The following is a 21,230-nucleotide window of genomic DNA, read 5'->3' on the forward strand; positions in this document are numbered from 1 at the left end:
ACGCCATTGCGACGGCTCTCCACTCCACCCTGTCCCACCTGGAGGAGAGGCGTAGCTACATCAGAATGCTCTTTGTGGACTTCAGCTCGGCGTTCAACACCATACTTCCGGACAGGCTGGTGTTTAAACTGACAAACCTGGGGCTACCACTCAACACCTGCACCTGGATTAAGGACTTCCTGTCTGACCGCCCCCAGAGGGTGCGGGTAGGCTCCAACACCTCCACTCAGAGTCAGCACTGGGTCCCCTCAGGGCTGCGTGTGGAGCCCCCTGCTCTACTCCCTCTATACTCACGACTTTATCCCCGTTCATCCCAGCAATGACATCATAAAGTATGCAGACGACACCACCGTGGTGGGCCGCATCTTGGGGGGAGATGAGACTGCATTCCGGGACGAGGTGGAGCAGCTGAGCAAGCAGTGCAAGGCTAATAACCTGCTGCTGAACCAGCTCAAAACCCGGGAGGTCATCATCGACTTCAGGAGGAAGAAGACTGCGATCCAGCCCCTGCTCATCGACGGTGGCTGCGTGGAGAGGGTCGCAGCCTTCTGCTTCCTGGGGGTGCACATCCAGGAGGACCTGTCCTGGAGGACCAACACCACAGCCATCATTAAGAAGGCACAACAGCGACTCTATTTCCTGAGAGTCCTCAGGAACTACCACCTTAGGGAGGAGTTGCTTGTGACCTTCTACCGCTGTTCAGTTGAGAGCATCATCACCTACTGTATCTGCGTGTGGTTCTCCAGTTGCACAGCTGCAGAGAGGAAGGCACTACAGCGGGTCGTTAACTCGGCCCAGAAGATCATCGGCTGCCCTCTCCCCTCTCTGGAGGAACTGTACAACACCCGCTGCCTCAAGAAGGCTACCAAGATCTCCAAGGATCCAACCCACCCGGGTAACGAACACTTTGTGCTGCTGGGCTCAGGGAAGCGGTTCAGGACTATGGCTGCACGGACAAACAGACTTGTATCTAGTTTCTACCCCAGGGCCATACAGGCGTTGAACGTTGCCAACACCTGACCTTGTACTAGCACACACACATAACATGTGGCAGCTACTGGGGAACTGTGCAATTCCCTTCGAACAATCTATTTATTTATCTATTCATTTATATTATTATATTAAATATATATATATTTTTTTTCTAGTTAGATTTATATTAGATGTGTTAGTTTTAGTTAGATATTTATCAAGTGTTTTATTTATTTTTTATTTATCATACTGTATATATTGTTTATGTATGTTCCTTGTCCTCTTTTTCACCAGGGGGGAGTGTCGGAGATTAACCGAGATATAAAACACTTAGACTAATTCAAGAGAGAGAGTAAAATGAAAACGAGGGGTCCGGAGCAAGAATTGACAAAAGACTTTATCGTGCAGCAAAACAACAACGACAACAGCCTGAGTGGGTTTGCAAAGTCACTGGCCCCACATTGGGCTGCAGCCTCACTTATACACGTATAGGAATTTCTTTGTTTACAATGGAGTCACAACAGGGTTTCTGCCCGTCAATCTTCGTCACAGCATGTTATCAACTGCCCAGTTCTGTGGTCTGCATGGATCAACCTCATTAGCCAAGATGACCCAAAGCTGAAAAGGCTGAGGTCAACTTTAGCTTGACCCAAGGCTGAAAAGGCTTGAGACCAACTTAGCTTCCCCCCAGTTCCCTATACATTCCTGTGCACCATCTGTTCTGAATCCAGATTCTGCAAACACAATGCTTTCCACTATTTAAAATATAAAACCTATTAATAATCATGGTTTACCATAGAATATACTCACTAATTTCTACCACAGGAGCTCTCCCAAATTTCGATTTACCTGTACCTGTACCTGTACTTTGACAATAAAGATCATTCATTCATACAGAGCATAGCATAAATGTTTTTAACAATTGATTCCGGTAAAGCACAAGCTGTACAATACTACAGGATAATACTGGAAAACAAGTTATATTTGATCTCTTATTTCCCAAAATGACAACACCATGAACAAATATAAATTTGAAGAAATTAGCCAATATCTTACCTGGGCCTGTGATCTGCCAGGTTGGTTTTCCATTCTGGGAAACAGGGAAAGTATTATTAGCTAGGCTATTAGCCATTTTCACCACCAGGCAGTAACAAAGATAATACCATGTCACTAAACATTCCCATACTTGCCATTCCCATGCTAAGTAACCATAAAGCCATATTCCCAAAGGGTAATTTCGGTTGGTGGCCCAAAAGTTTGTTCATCGAGATAAGCAGTAGGTGGCGCAGCGCCAATCAAACCTCAATACGTTGAAAAACAATGTAGAAAACACGATAAAAATATGACATTGATGTTTGTTTCATGTATTAATTTGAGGAAGGTTAGGGTCTCCTCGTCGCTCCACACAGATCTGATGTTTTCGTCTGCCGCCATTATTAACATTGAAAACGCACTTAAAAACATGTGGATGGAAACCCAGACAGCTCAGCTAGCGCGACACCTAAGACGAGAAAGTGACTAACGCTAACTAAGCTGGCTACAGGCTGATAAAATAATACAGCACATCACAAATATAACATAAACTAACGTTAGATCGTTGAACACAAATAGTCCTGTTAACTAGTAGCTACATGCACAACGTCATGCAGGCTAATAGGCAGCCTGGGCACGTAACGTACCTATAACTAGGTAATTGAGCTAAGCTAGCAGCCACGTCTCCCCCCAATTAGGGCTTTTATGGATGACATGACAACCATGACGTCAACCGCTCCGTGCAACCGCAGGTTGCTGGATAAGCTAAATAGCAATCTGCAATGGGCTAGAATGAAGGTGAAGCCAAGTAAGTCTAGGAGTCTCTCAATTGTTAAAGGAAAGGTAGTTGATAAGAAGTTTGCTATAAATGAAGAGGTGATGCCTACAGTTCTGGAGAAGCCAGTGAAGAGTCTGGGAAGGTGGTATGATGCAAGCCTTAGTGATAAGGCACAGGTTGAAGAATTGAGACAGGAAACTAGACAAGGTATTGCAAAGATAGACAAGTCAGGGCTGCCAGGTAAGCTTAAGTTGTGGTGTCTGCAGTTTGGTTTATTGCCTCGGCTAATGTGGCCATTGACAGTGTATGAAGTTCCTCTGTCAAAGGTAGAAAGGATGGAAAAAATGATCAACTCTTTTGTCAGAAAGTGGCTCGGAGTCCCACGCTGCCTAAGCAGCGTGGCCTTGTATGGGAAGGGCATTGTAGAGTTGCCCATATCTAATCTGACAGAAGAATTGAAATGTGCTAAGGTTAGACTGGAGATGACTCTTACTCAGTCCAAGGACCCAGTGGTGAGGAGGGTTGCACCCACAGTTAACGCAGGGAGGAAATGGAAACCAAAACAAGCGGTCCAGCAAGCTCAATCGGCACTTAGACATAGAGATATTATGGGCCATGTTCAGCACGGGCGGGGGGGCTTATAGGCTAGTGACAATGCCCCCCAAATTCTGAGATACCCCTACCGGAGGTAGAACTAAACCCAACAATGTTTTTCCTCATCTCTAAGGTCTCCCATACATGAAAGTGATTCTTGGCTAAAATATTTTTACTGCTAAGATTGTGAAATTGACAGATATTGTTATATACCTCCAAACAAAAAAAGGCCTCAAATATAGCCTGTCCGTATGGGAGTTAAGACATATAAACTAATGCAGAATGATAACACAAGCTCTGAGAGCTTTGAGACTTGGCAAGTTTGTAGCCAGGGAGTCAATGCACCTACTGGAAAAAGCTGGATGTGAATATCTTGATGTATGAAGTAGATGGAGACCTATAAACACATACCTAAAATAAGCGGACAGTGAAAAAAATGATTTCTATGCAGAATGTTATCATTTACTTTGTAGTTGCTTTGCCAGGCATTATCATAGGAACACATAAGATGGCTTGTTGGAAAGGTGGGATTGTGCTGAATCCAGCAATACCAAATATGTATATATGGTATGAACAATAAAGATGGTATGTCACTCAATGTATGAGGTGTCCAAAATGAAAGAAAATGAAACTCTGATATAAAAGTCCAAAGCTGCAAATTGCAAATTAAGTAAGAGGTTAGTGCTGCTCTATACTACACATTTAATAATGACACAAATAATATAGCACATTGTATATATACTGTATATATCTATACAGTTCATATGGAAACAAAGACTGAAATTGAAAGATGACACGTTTACAGTGACTACTTGTACTGTCCTCGAAACTCATAAAATGGCTTGTTGGAAGGATGTCATTGCGCTAAATCCAGCCAACCAAATATAAAAATATAATATGAATATATTATATATATAATATAAAATAAACCATGCAACCATTCATAATTAGATGTTTTAGCTGTCCCAAATGAAAGAACTCATTGCATTGCAATGTGCTGTAGTGTCCTATCTGAGGCGAGTCTAGTTATGGCTTAGGGCCTGGCAATAGCACACACAGGAGACCAGGAGTCAGGATTGCAGTTTGGCATTGATGAGCCTTTTAATAAAACTATTACTTAAACTATAACATTTCATTGTCACTCATCCACATCATCATCAGTGACAAAATGAGTCACATTTGGACAGTCTGGAAAAGAGCAAGAGCAAAACTCAGTGCAAGTCAATCCCACTGCAAGACACTGGCATTTGGTGGTATCATTGCATTTTCCATCTTTACAGTACATATGGGTGATGTCTCTGACTTCTTTAGGTGCTGGTTCCTTCTGGAACATCACAGGTTCAATGGACCCATCTTCTCTGAGCTTCCATCCTCTACCAACTGGGTTCCAGAGATGAGGCCTGGCCAAGTGGCTGTGACGCCACACTGCTGTTTGATACAAGGCTCTCAACACATGTTGCTGGAAGGCATCTTCTGTTGGAGGTAGATTTGCTGCAGATGCATCTGTGGTAGATGCAAGTGTGTACCTCAGCTCATCCAGATTGGTGCAAAGATGTCCATCCACCCTTTTCTTTTGGCCATACAGGAGCAGGGCATATTTTCTTGCCACAGGCAAAGCTTCTTGCAGGCTTCCAGAAAGTCCAAACTTAGTCATTTCCTTCAGCTCACTCAGATGGGACTTCAGTCTTGTGAAGGCAGTGGTCTTCCCAATTCTGTATAAGCTGCTTGTTGTATCGCAACCTGTGAGGGCATGGCATGCCGGCAAACAATCACAAAGAACCGGTCCAAGCTTCTGAGTGATTGAACAGACTGGGATGAATCTTTCCTTCAGGCCATGTCCAGAGTGCATGAAAACTGCAGAGGATCCAAACATTCCTTTGCTTGTATAGTAGATCAGCAAAACCAGCACATCTGTGTCATCACATTTGACTATTAGACGAGAATGTGACCTTGCAAGGTGTATTGCATGTAACACCAGTCTCGTATCTGCCTCCTCCTGGTCACTGTAAAGCTCTGTCAAATTGTCGATGCCTGACTTCCTAACCCTCTTTACTTCCTCACCATTATCAAATCCACCAGCCAAGATAACTGTGTTCTCTGAAGAGAGTCTCATCGGTCCAGTACTTGTGATGTAGTTACTCACAAAGCTACATAGAGCAGCCTTGTTTCCACTTATCTTAAGGTATTTCCTATAGTTTGGAACACTTGCTTGTCCTGTGATGATATGTGTTCGTGTGGTTTGAATGGTGCCTCTTCTTTGCCTCTCTAGATCTTTGACTGAGTGTTGATGGTCATATCTGTCAAACACTACAACAACACAGCTGATGCCTTCCTTTCCCATTAACATTGTGATCTTTTTCCAGACACACTCGGCCAGGTCGTTGAATGTTTGAAAGGCTGAATCATGGAGAGTCTGTATAAGAGCCATGCCATCGATGATGTATGCTGATGGTACGTCAACATTTGGCAGCTGCTGTGACTCTTCAACAACAGCCTCCAGTTTCTTGGCAAGGTCAGCTTTAGTTGTCTTCCTCATGCTTCCATCATCATAAAACAAAGAGGGCGGGACAGCTGCGAGTTCATGAGACATCACAGTTTCCATGGACACCTCTCGCTGCTTGGAAACAGCCAGTAACCTTCGAAAGAGCACATCTGAGTCCATGTGAACCTGTCTAGACTGGACTCCAACTGATGTTTTCATATCCTTGAAGGTTGCACACTGGTTTCTTTTCTCAGACTCCCAGAAGCTCTTTGTTCTTTTTGATTTTGCCAGACGTTCTTCAATAAAGACGGCATTCTGCTTTGCACCATCTTGGAGGAAGCTTGAGAGCCCTTTTGCAACCTTCTCAGATGCAACCTGACCACTTGCAATATTGATCAATTCCTCAGGAATGCTTTCAAGATCAAAAGGATTCTGTCTCTGCTCCACAGCTTCCATTATCTTCTGTATGTCTCTCTCGTCTCTTTCCGTTCTGGATGCTCCATGCTCCTGGTGTACTTTTTGGCCCTTTGCATCAGTGTCACAAAGCTCTTTCATGGCATCCACATATGCTGTGGTCACATGTCTTGTCATCAGCCATCTTGTGAGAGCTCCCTTTCGCAATGTAAAACCAACAACTCCACCCTGACTCTTGCCTTCACGATTAATGGTTTGCTCCAGTGCCTGATCAGATGCCACACAGTTGAAGCTTCGATGCTCAGACCGGCGAACAACAAACCCACCTTGCTGCATGAATGTGTATGCTTCTGGTTGTTCATGTTCAAGAGCTTTCATTTCTGCAACATAGACAGGCATGTACTTGGAATAATTGGTCCTTCCAGCAGCTCTGAACCAAGGCATAACTTCACACATGCAATTCAGGTGAAGTTGAAAGTCAGCTTCGCGTTCTGAGCGAAGGATCCGTAGCAACAGATCAGCACCATTTAGGAACATTATCCAGTATCCAAATGTTGCTGATTGCTTAACTCCCTCATTTGTGAACTTCTGGATTTTCTTCTGAATCTCATGGAGTTCAGTCTCCACCTCACCGATGAACTGTTGAGCAGTGGCCTTGTCATTACCATGAAATGCATGCTGTACATCTCGTAGGAGTTGCTCTTGTTCTTCAGTCATTGCACATTGGCCTTGTTTTTCAAGCCATGATTGCATAGCTTTCCAGAAGAGCCTGAACAGAGCCTCAGAGGCTAGCTTTATGCTCCTTACTCCTCTTGCCAGCTGTTTCCCTTGAAGCATCTGTCGAGCTGTTCCCTCTGCATACACATCTGACTCAGTAAGTATGTCAAAGAGTCCACCATCGCCATACAGCTTTCCGATGCTTGCCAGGTAAGCCATCGTGATATGCATACCTCCCAGTCTCATTGTGATCTTTCCTTGTAAAGGAAGTGGTTTGCTCCACATTATCTGTTGTGCTTTACTATAAATAGCAAGGTCTGCAGTCACAAGAATATGGTCCTGTCCCAGGTCTGCAGCAAGCTGTACAAGTCTTATCAAAGATGTATAGATGGTGGACAATTCTGAGGGTGATTCTCTTATGAAGGGCATGTAGAGTACACTGGCTACTGAACAAGCAGTGTCTGACGTGAAGGCATTGAATGCAGACCATGAAGGGACATGCTGCTGATTCTCAATTACATTTCGGGACAGCTTCCATACCAGATCTCTGTCTTCAGCTGCTTTAGAGACTGTTGTGTTTGTGTTTAGTAACTCAGGAAGTTCAGGTGGTTCTGGTCGCTTTGTTGATTTGATGTATCTGTCAATTGAAATGAGAGGATAATCTTGTGATCATATGCATTGAATATTATATCACTTTAAAACTTCACAGCATACATTCACTTCACTATTAAACATTTCATCCACCCATTATATTTTTAGCAGTGCATGTGAATAAGTGGATACTATAACATTAAAACATAAAAATTGATTTAAAAAAAATGTCAATGTCAAAAATAAGTACCTGTGAAGTGTATCTCCATTCAGGTCGAATGTGTTTGAGGTGGTGAGGGACCTCTCTGGAACCCGTGCTAGGCATGTATCTGCTGTGGAGACTTGGCCTCTTCGGAACACAACAGAAGCCATAGCATGAGTTGTATGCTTCCCATCCAGGGTATCTTCATTTTGGTCAAAGTTGTCGATGGCTGCATCAACAATTCCATGTTCAGCGACTCCAGTGAGGCCTGTTGGGATGTAGACACCTCTTTCTGTCCTTGATATCTGGTCTGCTGCCACAGATGTGAGGAAATGCCTAACCTCTGTATAGGAAACACAGTGCCCCATTGCACTGAGCTCATCGATGAGTGTCTTACTACCAAACTCATGATGAATCAAAATGGCGAGTCCCAGTGTGATTGGCGTATGGATGTGACGGCTCTGCCCAATGAGATCATGACAGATTGCTATCACACACAGATTGTCCTTCGAAGCTGGGTCATCATCACATGTTTGGTAACCTCTGTGGGCACGTGAATCAACACACCAGTTCACAAAATCATACAGGGTGTTTGGTACATACTTGCTGCATTGACAACGTGATAGACGATCACTGCTGACATATGATTTACTGTCATGCTCTACCTGCTCCATGCTTTTCCTCAATATGTCTGCAGCCCTGTGTAATAATTGAGTTTCAGAAAGACTCTGACTTGTCTCTGGAAGTGTTGGCTCATAGTCTTCTTTATGTTCTTCAGTCTTTTCTCTGAGTTGAGCAGCTTCCCTCAGTGCACAACCTACAGTCATAGTCTCCGAACACACCAGATCTGACTTTCCTGGACGTGGAACAAATACCAGCCTGTCTTTGTAATGCTGCATCAACTTTCCCTTTAGTTTCCAGGATCTGTGTTTCTTGTGTTGGACCGTGGACACATCTTCCTCAGAAATGCTCATTAGTATGTCATCGTAGCTATCAGTCAAATAGTTGAGAGTTCGAACTTTCATATCCTTGGACAACACTGTTTTATCAATTTCTTCAGTTAGCTTGATAAAGGCTTTGTCATAGACATTTGTCTGCTTCTTTTCAGATTCTTTTCTTCGTCTGGCAGCTGCTATATTTCGTTCAGAGATGTAGTGTGCAAGACACTTTTTATGGTATTTAGCATCATATGCAAAGAGATCTGGGCATGAAAGAATCCGAAGATGTACATCTTCATCAAGCCTTTCAGAAGCTGCATGAAGTACCTTTTCTCTGGTACTCGTGCCTGTACCAGTTGAAATGGCTGTCAGAGGTTCTGGTCTAGTGCTGGCCTTCTCACAAATGAAACAATCTCTCCGTATGTTAAATGATGCTGTATCAGACCTACTCAGCCTTCTTGGCACAGATGTGCTCTCACTCTCAACATCTGCAACTTGCTGCTCACTGTTTTTTTTCTTGCAGTAGTTTGCTCTACATGATACATGATATGACACTTTAATTTTGGCTGAAAGTATGTCATCTCTATATGGAGCAAAGTTTTTATGGACATCATCATCTCTCTGCTGAGCAAGAGTAAGTATGCGTTGGAGGCCTTCTACTGTGGGGTTTTGGACATAGGGATCTTTTTTCTTGCCCTTTTCCAAATGATTCCCACAAATGATACAAAGATTTGGATCCAATGTCTGTAAGACATCCTCCATAATTCAACTGACTAGGAAAAAGGGAAAATAATATACATTTTAGAATTAGAATTTTTATCATAAAATGTTAAATTACACATTCACTCAAGGGCTGAACGATTTCAGGAAAAGATCTAATTGCGATTTTTCTGGTAGATATTGCACATCTATTCTATAAACAAGGGGTGTCAAACTCAAGGGGGGGGGGGGGGGGGAGTTGACGCGCCAGGGTTACCGCGTCAAGACGCACGTCAACGCGTTAACGCTGAAATGCGATATGCCGGCGGGCCAATTGCTTTACATTAATTGGGGACATTACATTATAAGGTATATGGTGAGGTATATGGTGATTTCTCAAGTGCCGGTATAAATAGTTGACAACATATCTCGGGTCAGTCAGGAACACGGAAGAAACCGCGGCTTTGGCGATCACGAGATCGCGTTGTCTGAAATCGCAATTTCGACCAGAAAACGATAAATCGTTCAGCCCTAAAATATAATAACATAATAATATAATAACATAATATAAACATAAACATAATAAAAACATAACATAACATAATAATATAATTCACTCTACAGTTTTGTTGCTAGCAGAAAGAATGGTGCTAATTCAGAGGGCTAAGCACTAATTTACTTGTATGATTCTAGGTCAGCCTTTTGACATGAAATGTAATGATTGTAATGCAATGATTTACCTGTCAGTTTAGGAAAATATCCATGAAGACAATGATGTAGCTAGCTTCATCATTGGTCACATCAAAGGTCAAATCAAAGGTCACATCAAGGGGGTAGTGGGTTCTACTGCCCACTTCTGGTCTGGAGAGACCAAAGCTGCCAACATTATTTCCCATTATTCAGTAATTACTTGACTACAAAGAAATTCAAGTGGATGTAAATATTTTGATATAGGTGTTCTTTTCAATTATAACCTGATTCAATTGGATCTTTCTTTCTGTATGAACTATATAATACAATGTGCCATATTAAAAATATAATCATTAAATGTATTATAATATACAGCAGCACTTACCTCATGTAAGTTAATTTGCAGTATTATTGAATTTATCAACATTCCTCTGACCACTGATATTGGGCATTGGACTGGTTTCATTTTCTTTCATTTTGGACACCTCATACATTGAGTGACATACCATTTTCATTGTTCATACCATATATAGATGTTTGGTATTGCTGGATTCAGCACAATCCCACCTTTCCAACAAGCCATATTATGTGTTCCTATGATAATGCCTGGCAAAGCAACTACAAAGTAAATGATAACATTCTGCATAGAAATCATTTTTTTCACTGTCCGCTTATTTTAGGTATGTGTTTATAGGTCTCCATCTACTTCATGCATCAAGATATTCACATCCAGGTTTTTCCAGTAGGTGAAGTGACTCCCTGGCTACAAACTTGCCAAGTCTCAAAGCTCTCAGAGCTTGTGTTATCATTCTGCATTAGTTTATCTGTCTTAACTCCCATACGGACAGGCTATATTTTAGGCCTTTTTTTGTTTGGAGGTATATAACAATATCTGTCAATTTCACAATCTTAGCAGTAAAAATATTTTAGCCAAGAATCACTTTCATGTATGGGAGACCTTAGAGATGAGGAAAAACATTGTTGGGTTTAGTTCTACCTCCGGTAGGGGTATCTCAAAAACTAAAGCCCTTTCTGACTGTTTGTCACTAGCCTATTAGGGAGGGACGTAGGTAAACCCTCGTGGGGTAAGGCTTCTGCAGGGGAAAGGAGAAAAATGGTAGTGGAGGAAATACATAGGCAGGAGGAGATTGTAAGATGTACTAAGGCAGTATCACAGGCAAAAAGGGCAGTGGGTGAATTGGGAGGGAGTGGAGAAGAAGAAGATAAAGTGGAGAGATCTATGGAGCATGGAGGCTAGCAGGATCAGATTTATGATAGGTGCCACTTATGATGTGCTCCCATCTCCCCAGAACTTAAATCAGTGGTATGGTGAGGATGAGACATGCACACTATGTTCCTGTGTATGCAGCCTCCGCCATATCCTATCAGGGTGCAAGGTAAGTCTCTCCCAGGGGCGGTATACGTGGCGTCACAACCAGGTATTGAAATGTTTGGCAGAGGCTGTTGATGATAAACGGGGAGAAGCTAATTCATCAGCCGCTAGTAAAGAGGGTAGGCAAATTAACTTTGTGCATCAGGGGGAAAAGGCTAGACCATTTAGAGGCAGGCACAGAGTCGGGCAGCTAAGTAATGGAGGAGCCTGGGAATTGAAGGCGGATCTTATTCAGCAGGTTCTTGTGCCTCCACACATTGTTAGCACTCGGCTAAGACCAGATATGCTATTGTGGTCAGACTTAGAGAAGATTGTTTATTTTATTGAACTTACAGTTCCTTGGGAAGACAGAGTTGAAGTAGCTAATGAGCTCAAGAAAGCGAAGTATGCTGAGATGGCTGAAGAGGCAGCACAGAGAGGCTGGAGTTCGCGACTAAGGCCTATTGAAATCGGTGCACGGGGGTTTGTGGCTAGATCTGCTATTAGCTTGCTGACTGAACTGGGTATTTGTGGACGAAGTCTGAGGCAGGCGGTTAGTAACATGTCCGTGGCAGCAGAACGAGCAAGTGAATGGCTGTGGGTAAGGAGAAAACATACTTCCTGGGGTGCAAGCTGAGGTAAGCCAGCTGTGCTAACGTGAGCTAATATGCCAACGTGTTTGTGTGGTCAGGGTTAGGGGTAGGGCTAGGGGTACGATGCAGGAAAGAGTGTTTAGATGCATTAAATGTGGCAATGTGGTGGCAGCATTGAGGGGGGTGAATCCAGGACGCTGGTTTCATTGTTAAGCCTTCAGGAGGTGTCGTGGGCCTAACTTAAACGAAACATCTGTGAAAGAGGGTGCCCACTTGATAACCCCAATGATATTCTGCTTACTGCTTACTGCTGTTAATTGGGCTAGTTGTCTCGTGTTTTTTTTTCACCTTTGGTTGGTAGCTCAGTAGCCAGCATGCTTATAAGGTTGGTTTGGATAGGGGCTTCTGAATATGTGTTTTCCTTGGATTTTGGCACAAGGGATTATAACATCTGATCCTGTGTATTAATGAATTGCACAACGTCATGCAGGCTAATAGGCAGCCTGGGCACGTAACGTACCTATAAGTAGGTAATTGAGCTAAGCTAGCAGCTACAGGCTGACAAAATAATGTGTATTTTTTTTAACCCAATAAAACATCCACAGATCGTTAAACATAAGCAATCTACATGCACCAGTTCAAACATAACATTCTTGCTATTACTATGATGGAAGACATACCTGCGCATTGATTTTCTTTCCTCTCAGCCCCCGACTCCCGCTCTGTCTCATCATGGACTTCAAAACTCCCTCTCTCGTTACTGTGTATGTTGCCAAGCTGTCACTCCGATCGAGACTGGCCAATAGAGACGTGTCTTACATCTTTCGGCGTAGGTCCCGCCCACGAGATTCAGCTCAACAGCAAGCAAAGCTTTTGGATTTGCAAGCAAAACTTTTTGATTCGCAAACAAAACTTTTGGATTCGCAAACAAACCTTTTGGATTTGCAAACAAAACCTTTGGATTCCCATTAATTTTTTATCACATTTATTTATCTTGCAATAAAACATTTTTTGATGGCAGTGTCGATAGTTTTGCTCTCAAATCTATTTTTTGATTGCAGTGTGGAAAGTTTTGCTCTCAAACCTATTATTTTTGATTGCATAATAAAGACACAAATCTACCTCCATACAGCTGCTTCAGTTTGGTGTTGACAGTAAACCCAAAGAACCTGTCCTTCATCCTTCTTTCCAGCTTTTGTTTTAGTTCAGTCATTACCTTAAACACCGATGTAATGCTGAAGGATTTTGCCTCAAGTGCTTCGATCGTGTCGGAGAACACCTTAAGAACATGGCTGAGAAACAGAAAATATGACTCTGACACCTAATTTCTTTCCTCTCCAAAACATCTCTGCACAATTCTGGCACATTCCCCCACACCCTCACTCTGGAAGTAGCTGGTCAGGGCCTGCCAATATTTCAGGATTCTGTCAATGGATGGCAGCAGGGACAACCACCTGGTGACAACACGCCGCAGCAGGTTGCATTTCTCCACCTCCACAAACTCACAGAATTCCTTCAATTGTGCTGTTCTGCTTGCTGATATGCTGAAATGGCTGTAAACCTTCAGCACAGCATTTTTCACATCAACATCAAGGCTGCTTGCTGCATATCTGGTTGCATTATGCAGAATATGGGCCAAAAAGTTTTCTTTTTGGATCAGTTTCAGCTTCTGATACACAGAATGTTTGCCATAAGTGACACTGGCATTGTCTGCTGCATATGCAGACATCTCAAGTTTTGCCAGCAGCTGGTTTGCTATGGCTTCAGACGTTTCGTTGCTGTCACTATAAAAATCCAACAGGACATGTTGGATGCCTTCAAAGTGAAAATACCTCACCACAATGGGAAAACACTTGGTTGTTCCTTTATTTGAGGCATCGGATGCCACGGAAAAGGGTTGGTTGTTTTCTTTTATGAAGTCGGTATGTAACTGTACCGAATAGGGAGTGGTGAAGTTCTCTCGGTCTACTTTCACGCCACAGTCTACACTTCTGTAGGACTGGTGATGCTTTACAGCATGGTACACCTTGCACAGCTCGGCAGCGGTTATTTTGTCATCCAGGGGCGACGAAACTTCACGAAAAGATGTCCTCATTGAAGAGGTACCTGCCGCACGTTTATTACTTTTATGTTTATCGGTACCCGCATGCCGTTCAATTGCAGCTTTCCCCCTTACTGCTTACGTCGACATCGCATCGACAAAGTGTGCAGAAGCCATGGAATGAGTCTTGACTACTTATCATTATAAATTCATGCTCTTTTGTCCATTCAGGATTAAACGAGGTCTTGCGTTTTGGCTAACTTTCTGTCAATGTCATATGACGTAGCAGCACATGGACTCCTTGTTGACTTTTTTAACAAATGATAAGCAGGTCATCTGACACCGCTCTTAGCCATCTGCGGCCACACATTTCGGTGGGTCGCAGAATTCGGTGTAACACTGACAGACGCACAGTCGCACACACTCATCTTATGCAAAACAATCCGTTTTATCATCAACATTCAGTCACTGCAAAGATTTAAAGACTAGCCTCTTACCATAAGTTAGAATGGACCCAAAGTATGTGATTGATACAGTCTGGTTTAGCTTTCGCTTGCTATCCGTTTTTAGTATGCCTTCTCAACATAACGTCTTTCTTCAGTCCCTCCAGAAAAACGCGATTATGCGATCGCATAATTCAACGCATAATCAGCCTAAGTCCGCATTTTTTCAAATATGCCGCACTTTCACTGCATAAATTGCCCATTTCCGCGAAAAAAGCTGCCATTTCCCCCTGTTGCCATGGGAATGTTATGGAGTGACGTAATTACGCGACGTGAACGTCATCGCAAACCCCGCGACGAAGGCAAGATGAAGCGGTCTCATTTGCCAACAAAGATAAGTGCAAAAGACCGTGCAAAGCAGTTTCCCGGATTGTTACACGACAGTGGAGTCAAATTATTTTGCACTCCGTGCAACTGCATGTTGGACCATAGGCGGAAGTCGGCGCTGGAAAACCACTTTGCCGCAGCCAAACATGCAAGGATGGTTAAAGAGATGGACGTTGAGGGAGAGGGGATGGAGGATGAGGATGAGGAATGATTGGCTAGTGTTAGAGGCTACACACTTAGTTTTCATTTTCACAGTGGACTGATGTAGTTTCATTCAAGGAGTTGATGCTACTTTACAGTTGTAAGATTGCACTCTTTTGTTAAACTTTTGAAAAGCTTCCTCTGTAAAACAGGAACATTTATTTTTTTATATTTTATTTATTTATTTTTACAGAAGTTGTAGCAGATTCATTTTGAAAAGCTACAGAAGTTGTTGTACCCAATGTTTTGTAAGTTTGAGCCATGTTTTAAGGTCTCACATAAAACAAGATGAGAACTTAAATATTCCAATTTATAATTAGGGCATTTAGCAGACACTTTTATCCAAAGCGACTTACATAGTTTAATACACACATTGACACACCGGCAGCAGAGTCAACCATGCAAGGCGACAGCCAGCTCGTCAGGTCAAATTGTAAATTGTAGATTGTAAATATTCCCAGCACTTTCTGTGATGTAGTATGCTTGTTTATCATAGAAAGTAATAAGAAATGACTCTTTACATTAAGGTAGTAGCCTAGTGAGAACAGGGTGTTGGGGGAATCAAGTTCCCGCATTTCTTCGCAAGTTCCCGCATCTTTTGCAAGTTCCCGCAATTTCATCGCATAAAATTGCATAAATATGCCGCATATTTCATCGCATTTTTTAAGAAAACGTGCTGCTTAATCAAGGATTTCTGGCCGCATAAATCACAAAAAAATGCCACATTTTTCTGGATGGTTAGGCGCACATGGCTAATTTGCATACGCGCACAAGATAGGCAGGCTCCGCAAGGCAAATAATAGAACATATTTAATTATCTTTCTATCTATCTATCAACACATGTGTCTAGTTTTAATGTGATGTATTTTGTGTATGTCCAGTCAGACTGGACATACACAATGTTCAAGGCCCACCTGGGCTTTACCACTTCGGGTGGGGCCGCTCAGTTACTCCCCTCTAGACAAAATCGACATGGTTGCGACGTTGACAGTTTGTCGCGTCTGAGTGAGAGGATGCGGGCGCAGAGTTCAGGCTGCCGGAAGGCGCTACAAGGAACTTTTATCAATGCAATATAGTTATCCCGCAGTAATCAGCCCGACAGCCCCGAAACGTTAACGGCTCACCGGGAATTCTCCCGACTCTCCCGATTACCACTCCGCCACGTGTGTGTGCGTGTATGTGCGTAGGCGTTATTCGATCGGTTAACGGTCTGAAACGCAAGTGGGAAGCGCAAAGCGCAAGTAGCTTTGTGGGCGGTTCTACGGCGCTATCGCTATTTTACAGGCGGATAAATGACGCTTGCGCCGCGGCGCAAGTGTCAAAAGGGTTGGTCTGAAGCAGCCTAATTACCCGTAGGTGTGGTTTGGGCGTAACGTGCAACAAACCAATGAGAGTGCCAGCTCCCATCCCCTTTAAGAGCCATGAGCGCATTTGAATCGGACGAGTTGATATTTTGACAGCGCGTCTGCAGTCTCCGAGAATTTCATACTGCAAATGGCTTAGTTTATTGCCAAATAGCCTAATATGGCATAATTCACACATGGAATATACTGAGTCCTCAAATAAATTTCGGCAAAGAAAACGTATGATAGGCTATAACATATGATATGCGGTAACTGTGGTTCTATTTAATGATATACGCAATACATTATAAACATTGTTTCTTATCAGTATTGTATGCTATCCTAATATGCATGTGTCCCCACGGTAATATAGGCCTACATTGCCATTGATTGTATTATGCGTTACGTGTTTAGTTTGCCCAAGTGAAGGAGTTCAAGTACCTCGGGGTCTTGTTCGCGAGTGAGGGAACTATGGAGCGTGAGATTGGCCGGAGAATCGGAGCAGCGGGGGCGGTATTGCGTTCGCTTTACCGTTGTTACGAAAAGAGAGCTGAGCCGCAAGGCAAAGCTCTCGATCTACCGGTCGATCTTCGTTCCTATCCTCACCTATGGTCATGAGGGTTGGGTGATGACCGAAAGGACGAGATAGGGATAGGGTGAGAAGCTCAGCCATCCGTGAGGAACTCGGATTAGAGCCGCTGCTCCTTTACTTAGAAAGGAGTCAGCTGAGGTGGTTCGGGCATCTTGTAAGGATAAGAAATACCATGCAAATTAAATTTAAATGAAGTGAAATTTCGAGGTTGGAAACTGGGCGCCTTACAGAGCACACACGCGCGCCCGCATTCATTCATTATTTTTAACACTCACTCGCGGTAAAACAATGTTTTTCACGATCAAATAGGCCTACTCATCAATCCTAAAAGTTATGGGCATGTAGGCCTACACGATGTCTGTGTCAAGAAAATATGTGTTTGCTGTACGGTGTTTGCAGATGCATTGATTTAAAAGTACAACTTATTACCGCTGCATCAGCTGTTCTTTCCCAAATAATTTACCAAGAATGTGCGGCTAGGTAGATGAGAGAAGCAAAGTGTATGCGCGAGGTGCACAAGCAATCCGTATGCATCGCATGCGCATGTATGCATCCGCCCTTAAAATAGCGTCTGAACAACGCGCCACTGACTTTAAACCAGGTATTTCCTGGTCAGTAGCGCAATGGTATTCAGAGACGGCAAAATACCGTTTGCGCCAGAACACACCTCCTCCTTCCGCCGAACCGCCCCTTGCGGCGCATGATCAATCCCTAATTTACCGGCGAGTGGCGCTGGTGGGAAAAGAACGCTTTGCGCCAGTTGTAAACTAGCAACGACACATGCGCCAGTGACTAAGTCACTTGCGCCGGATGCAAGATAGGGCCCTCAGTGTCTATGGGCAAGAGCGACCAAAGCGACACAAGCGTCAAACGCTACCAGCGGCAAAAGGTGAGCGACCAGAGCAACCAAAAGAAGTTGAAGACGACTGAACTTGATGCAAATTACTATGACACGTTTCAGCGGCAAAATACTGACAGCCAATCGGAATGTAGACGCTCTTCGCTTGCGTGGATCCCAGGGAACACCGAACACTTTGGTTCCTACCTACTTTTTTGGTTCCTACTGACTGAACAAAATGTCGACTGAAAAAATAATCGCAGCTGTAACTGGGCACCAGTTACAGCCGAGCCCTTATCATTTCGGAGGTGTCATGCGTGGTTCGTTGGTCTGGTGTGCGAGTTAATGAAACGTTTGAGATTATTGTTAAAATAGGTGCGATACATGCCTGCTAACCGAGATCCTAGTATACTAATCTTCCTTGCTCTGAATGGGACGATATCGTTTTCAAATATCGAAAATACATACGTTGTGCAAAGGAATAATACGTTGTGCAAAGGAATAATGCACTTATAATAATGCAAATGAATAATGCACGGAACAAACGTGTCACTTCAATGCAGTTTAATAGAGGATAGACAGCTGACAAATTACCATTTAGCAGACGCTTTTATCCAAAGCGACTTACAATAAGTACATTTGTCATAAGAAGTGAAACAATATATCTATATATGTCAGTGACAGTGATAATGACAGCTGTGTTTTCCGTTTTGTTTTCAATAGTTAATGAGTGCAACATCCATAGTGATTTTGATACCAAGTGATGATAAGCGGGAGTATTTATAGAAAATATATGCGATCTAGAACGTTCGTATTTAAGCGGGAATCATTTTTTCATTTGCTCTCCATACCACCAATCTAGCCAACCAAACGCGTGTAGTCATGCTTTAAACAAATCACGTTTTTGAAATCGTCACATACACAAACTAATCGACAAGATGAGGGATAAAGGACAAGGGATATACCTCTTGTCTTTCATCCCTCTATTCCCGCTATTCCCCACTTTTCACGGAGCCTGAGGTGAATCATTTTTAATTAAATAGTCTATATAGATAGATAGCCTAGTCAAGTCTTTATTAATACCAAACAACACAAATCGTCGGGAATTCATTTAGGTGATTCGGCTCACACAGGAATGAAGCTTACAGGGCCACACAGAACAAGGGAGACAAGTCTGACTGGACAACATACACAAAATACATCACATTAAAACTAGACACGCGTTGATAGACAGATAGGTCGAGATAGATGGATACATATGTTCCATTATTTGCCAGTCCTGTGCACATATATGCAAATTTGCCATGTGCGCCAATGTCAATTTGTTTGACGAATGAGTGCAGATCATGATTTGCAGATGCAGATCAGTGAAACATATTTTAACTAGCCTACTACAGCACGCAACGTTTTTTTGTTCTCGGTTGTAATTACATTTTAGGATTTTTTTAATATATATATATTGGAGGGGAATCACTACTTGCTGTCGAAGCACTTTATCCAACAAGCAAAACCGTCTCTGCAATATGGCCAAAGTGTATGGGAGTTCACTCTTTGATATGGCTGTCTGTACTAAAAGCATACGGCTCCTCTAAATGCGTCTGCAAAATTGAATTGTACATCATGAGCGACTTGAGCGACAAAAGCGAACAGATATATTCACAGCGATACTTTATGAGCGACCAGTGGTGTAGTCTATTTTATATATATGTCAGGCCCTGCACTTGAGTTCTTTACACTTGAGTTGTTTTGAGTACTCGCCGTTAAATCGTTCTTGGTACTGGTTGAGAGGTGAAGTCCTCCACTATCGGTCTCTGTATAGATCGGGCCAAAATAGTATATTAACGAGAGTTATCTTTCACTTCTCCGCTGAGGCCGGCACGGTCTGTGTTCCTAAGCAGTAGCACCATAGCGGACGTTCGGAGTGAATACTATCTTATCTACCGATCCGCTAAATTCCACCCTAGACTGCATGCTTACATTTTACATTCAAGTCTGTTGGTATTTTGTTATTAAAGACGATGAATTATTAAGGTAAAAGACCCCCTGATCCCCTACGCTCGTAAAGTCCCCACCGCCCCCCCTCCAGGCCCCCTACACACGAGTACCCCCCCACCCCACCCCTCTAACACCTCCCTCCCCTTGAAACCTTTTCATCTCCCTCTTAAGATCCCGTCCAACACCCCACTCCCCCCCCCTCCGCACCCCCTTAAAGAAGAAGGCCACTCGCCTTTGTATTGTTAGTTAAGTTGTAGTTTTTTTCTTATTGTTCTTTCTTCCCCTTGCCCCCTCCCACCCTAGACACCTGTTTATGTGTTGAAACCAGAATGTAAATTTAGTATACGTGTTTGTATATTTGGGGGTCTGTGTGTCTGGGTGCTGAAATACAAGGAGCCAGTCCCTAGTTGATATCGGCAAAACACGCAAATATTTGTGTAGGTTGTAATCAATGTTTTTTGATTCACCAACATTAATAGTTTAAAGTTTAACGATCTATAAATGTCTTGCATTTGTCCTAAATTTGTTCTCTTTTCTCGTCAGGCCATTGCAACCCGAGCAGTAATGGACGCCCAACATTCATCATTTTAATTGTTTACATTACTACAAATATTCTCTTTTCTAATCAGGGAGTGGCAACACAACGATCAGTTGCCCACGATCATCATTTCACTTCTGTGCATTAATCTTAATTCTCTTTTCTCTTCAGGAGGTGGCAACACAAGCATTATAGTTGCCAAACACTCATCTTTTTACTTGTCTGCATTGATCTTAATCCTGTGTTGGTTTGGGCCTGTTATCCTTGATTCCCAGGGAAGCGCAGAGACGCAAGTGATAGGGAACGGCCAACGCCATGTTTATGACATCTTAAGGAATGATGACCATATGGTTAACAAAGGCTTTTGGTTTGTTGTGAGGCAGCTGTCCTTAGCAACACTTCTGAATGTGTAAGAACTCCTGGCCACTCAGCGGACCTCTCTGCGGACCCTTAGAAAATGAAGGGCTCCGCATGAAGAAATCCCATCTGAGGTCTCAAATTGTTGAATAATATGCTTATTTTTAGGTCTGTTGATGCATGTTATGATGCATCTTCGTTCGTGCTTTTCGTACGAATGTGTATATAGAGATAAAAATAAAATGAAAATAAAAATAAGTAAAAATATAAATAAAAACAAATGGTGGATTCATATACCATGTGTGAATGTCCTCTAGTGTGTGTCAGAGCCACCAAGATAATGGAGATTACTCGACTGCTACACACACGAGGGGATATTGAAAGCATACCACACATTAAACTATAAGATAATTAGAAAATG

At 42.9% G+C, this 21,230-nt stretch overlaps 1 protein-coding gene across 2 annotated transcripts; it reads right to left on the bottom strand.

Moving 5' to 3' along the window:
* Positions 1 to 3,435: 3,435 nt before the first annotated feature.
* On the bottom strand, positions 3,436 to 11,153 carry LOC130385470 (uncharacterized). 2 transcript variants are annotated; one of them, XM_056593978.1, is made up of 3 exons: positions 10,160 to 11,153; positions 7,831 to 9,493; positions 3,436 to 7,626 (listed from the first exon to the last, which is right to left on the bottom strand). In XM_056593978.1, exons 2-3 carry the CDS (start codon positions 9,480 to 9,482, stop codon positions 4,515 to 4,517), a joined length of 4,764 nt encoding a protein of 1,587 aa, XP_056449953.1. In that variant the 5' UTR covers positions 9,483 to 9,493; positions 10,160 to 11,153; the 3' UTR covers positions 3,436 to 4,514. The 2 variants fall into 2 exon arrangements, with proteins under 2 accessions (XP_056449953.1, XP_056449952.1); XM_056593977.1 differs by lacking the exon at positions 10,160 to 11,153 and having other exon boundaries at positions 7,831 to 9,655.
* Positions 11,154 to 21,230: the final 10,077 nt, after the last annotated feature.

Source organism: Gadus chalcogrammus, chromosome 7, assembly GCF_026213295.1.
Source record: "Gadus chalcogrammus isolate NIFS_2021 chromosome 7, NIFS_Gcha_1.0, whole genome shotgun sequence".
Lineage (NCBI taxonomy): Eukaryota > Metazoa > Chordata > Actinopteri > Gadiformes > Gadidae > Gadus > Gadus chalcogrammus.

Bases quoted from the DNA above. Each gene is read 5' to 3' on its own strand.
- LOC130385470 (XM_056593978.1), bottom strand. From the start codon at position 9,482: ATGGAGGATGTCTTACAGACATTGGATCCAAATCTTTGTATCATTTGT. The intron at 7,627-7,830 runs GTACTTATTTTT...TTCAATTGACAG, and splicing joins AATGGAGATACACTTCACAG to ATACATCAAATCAACAAAGC.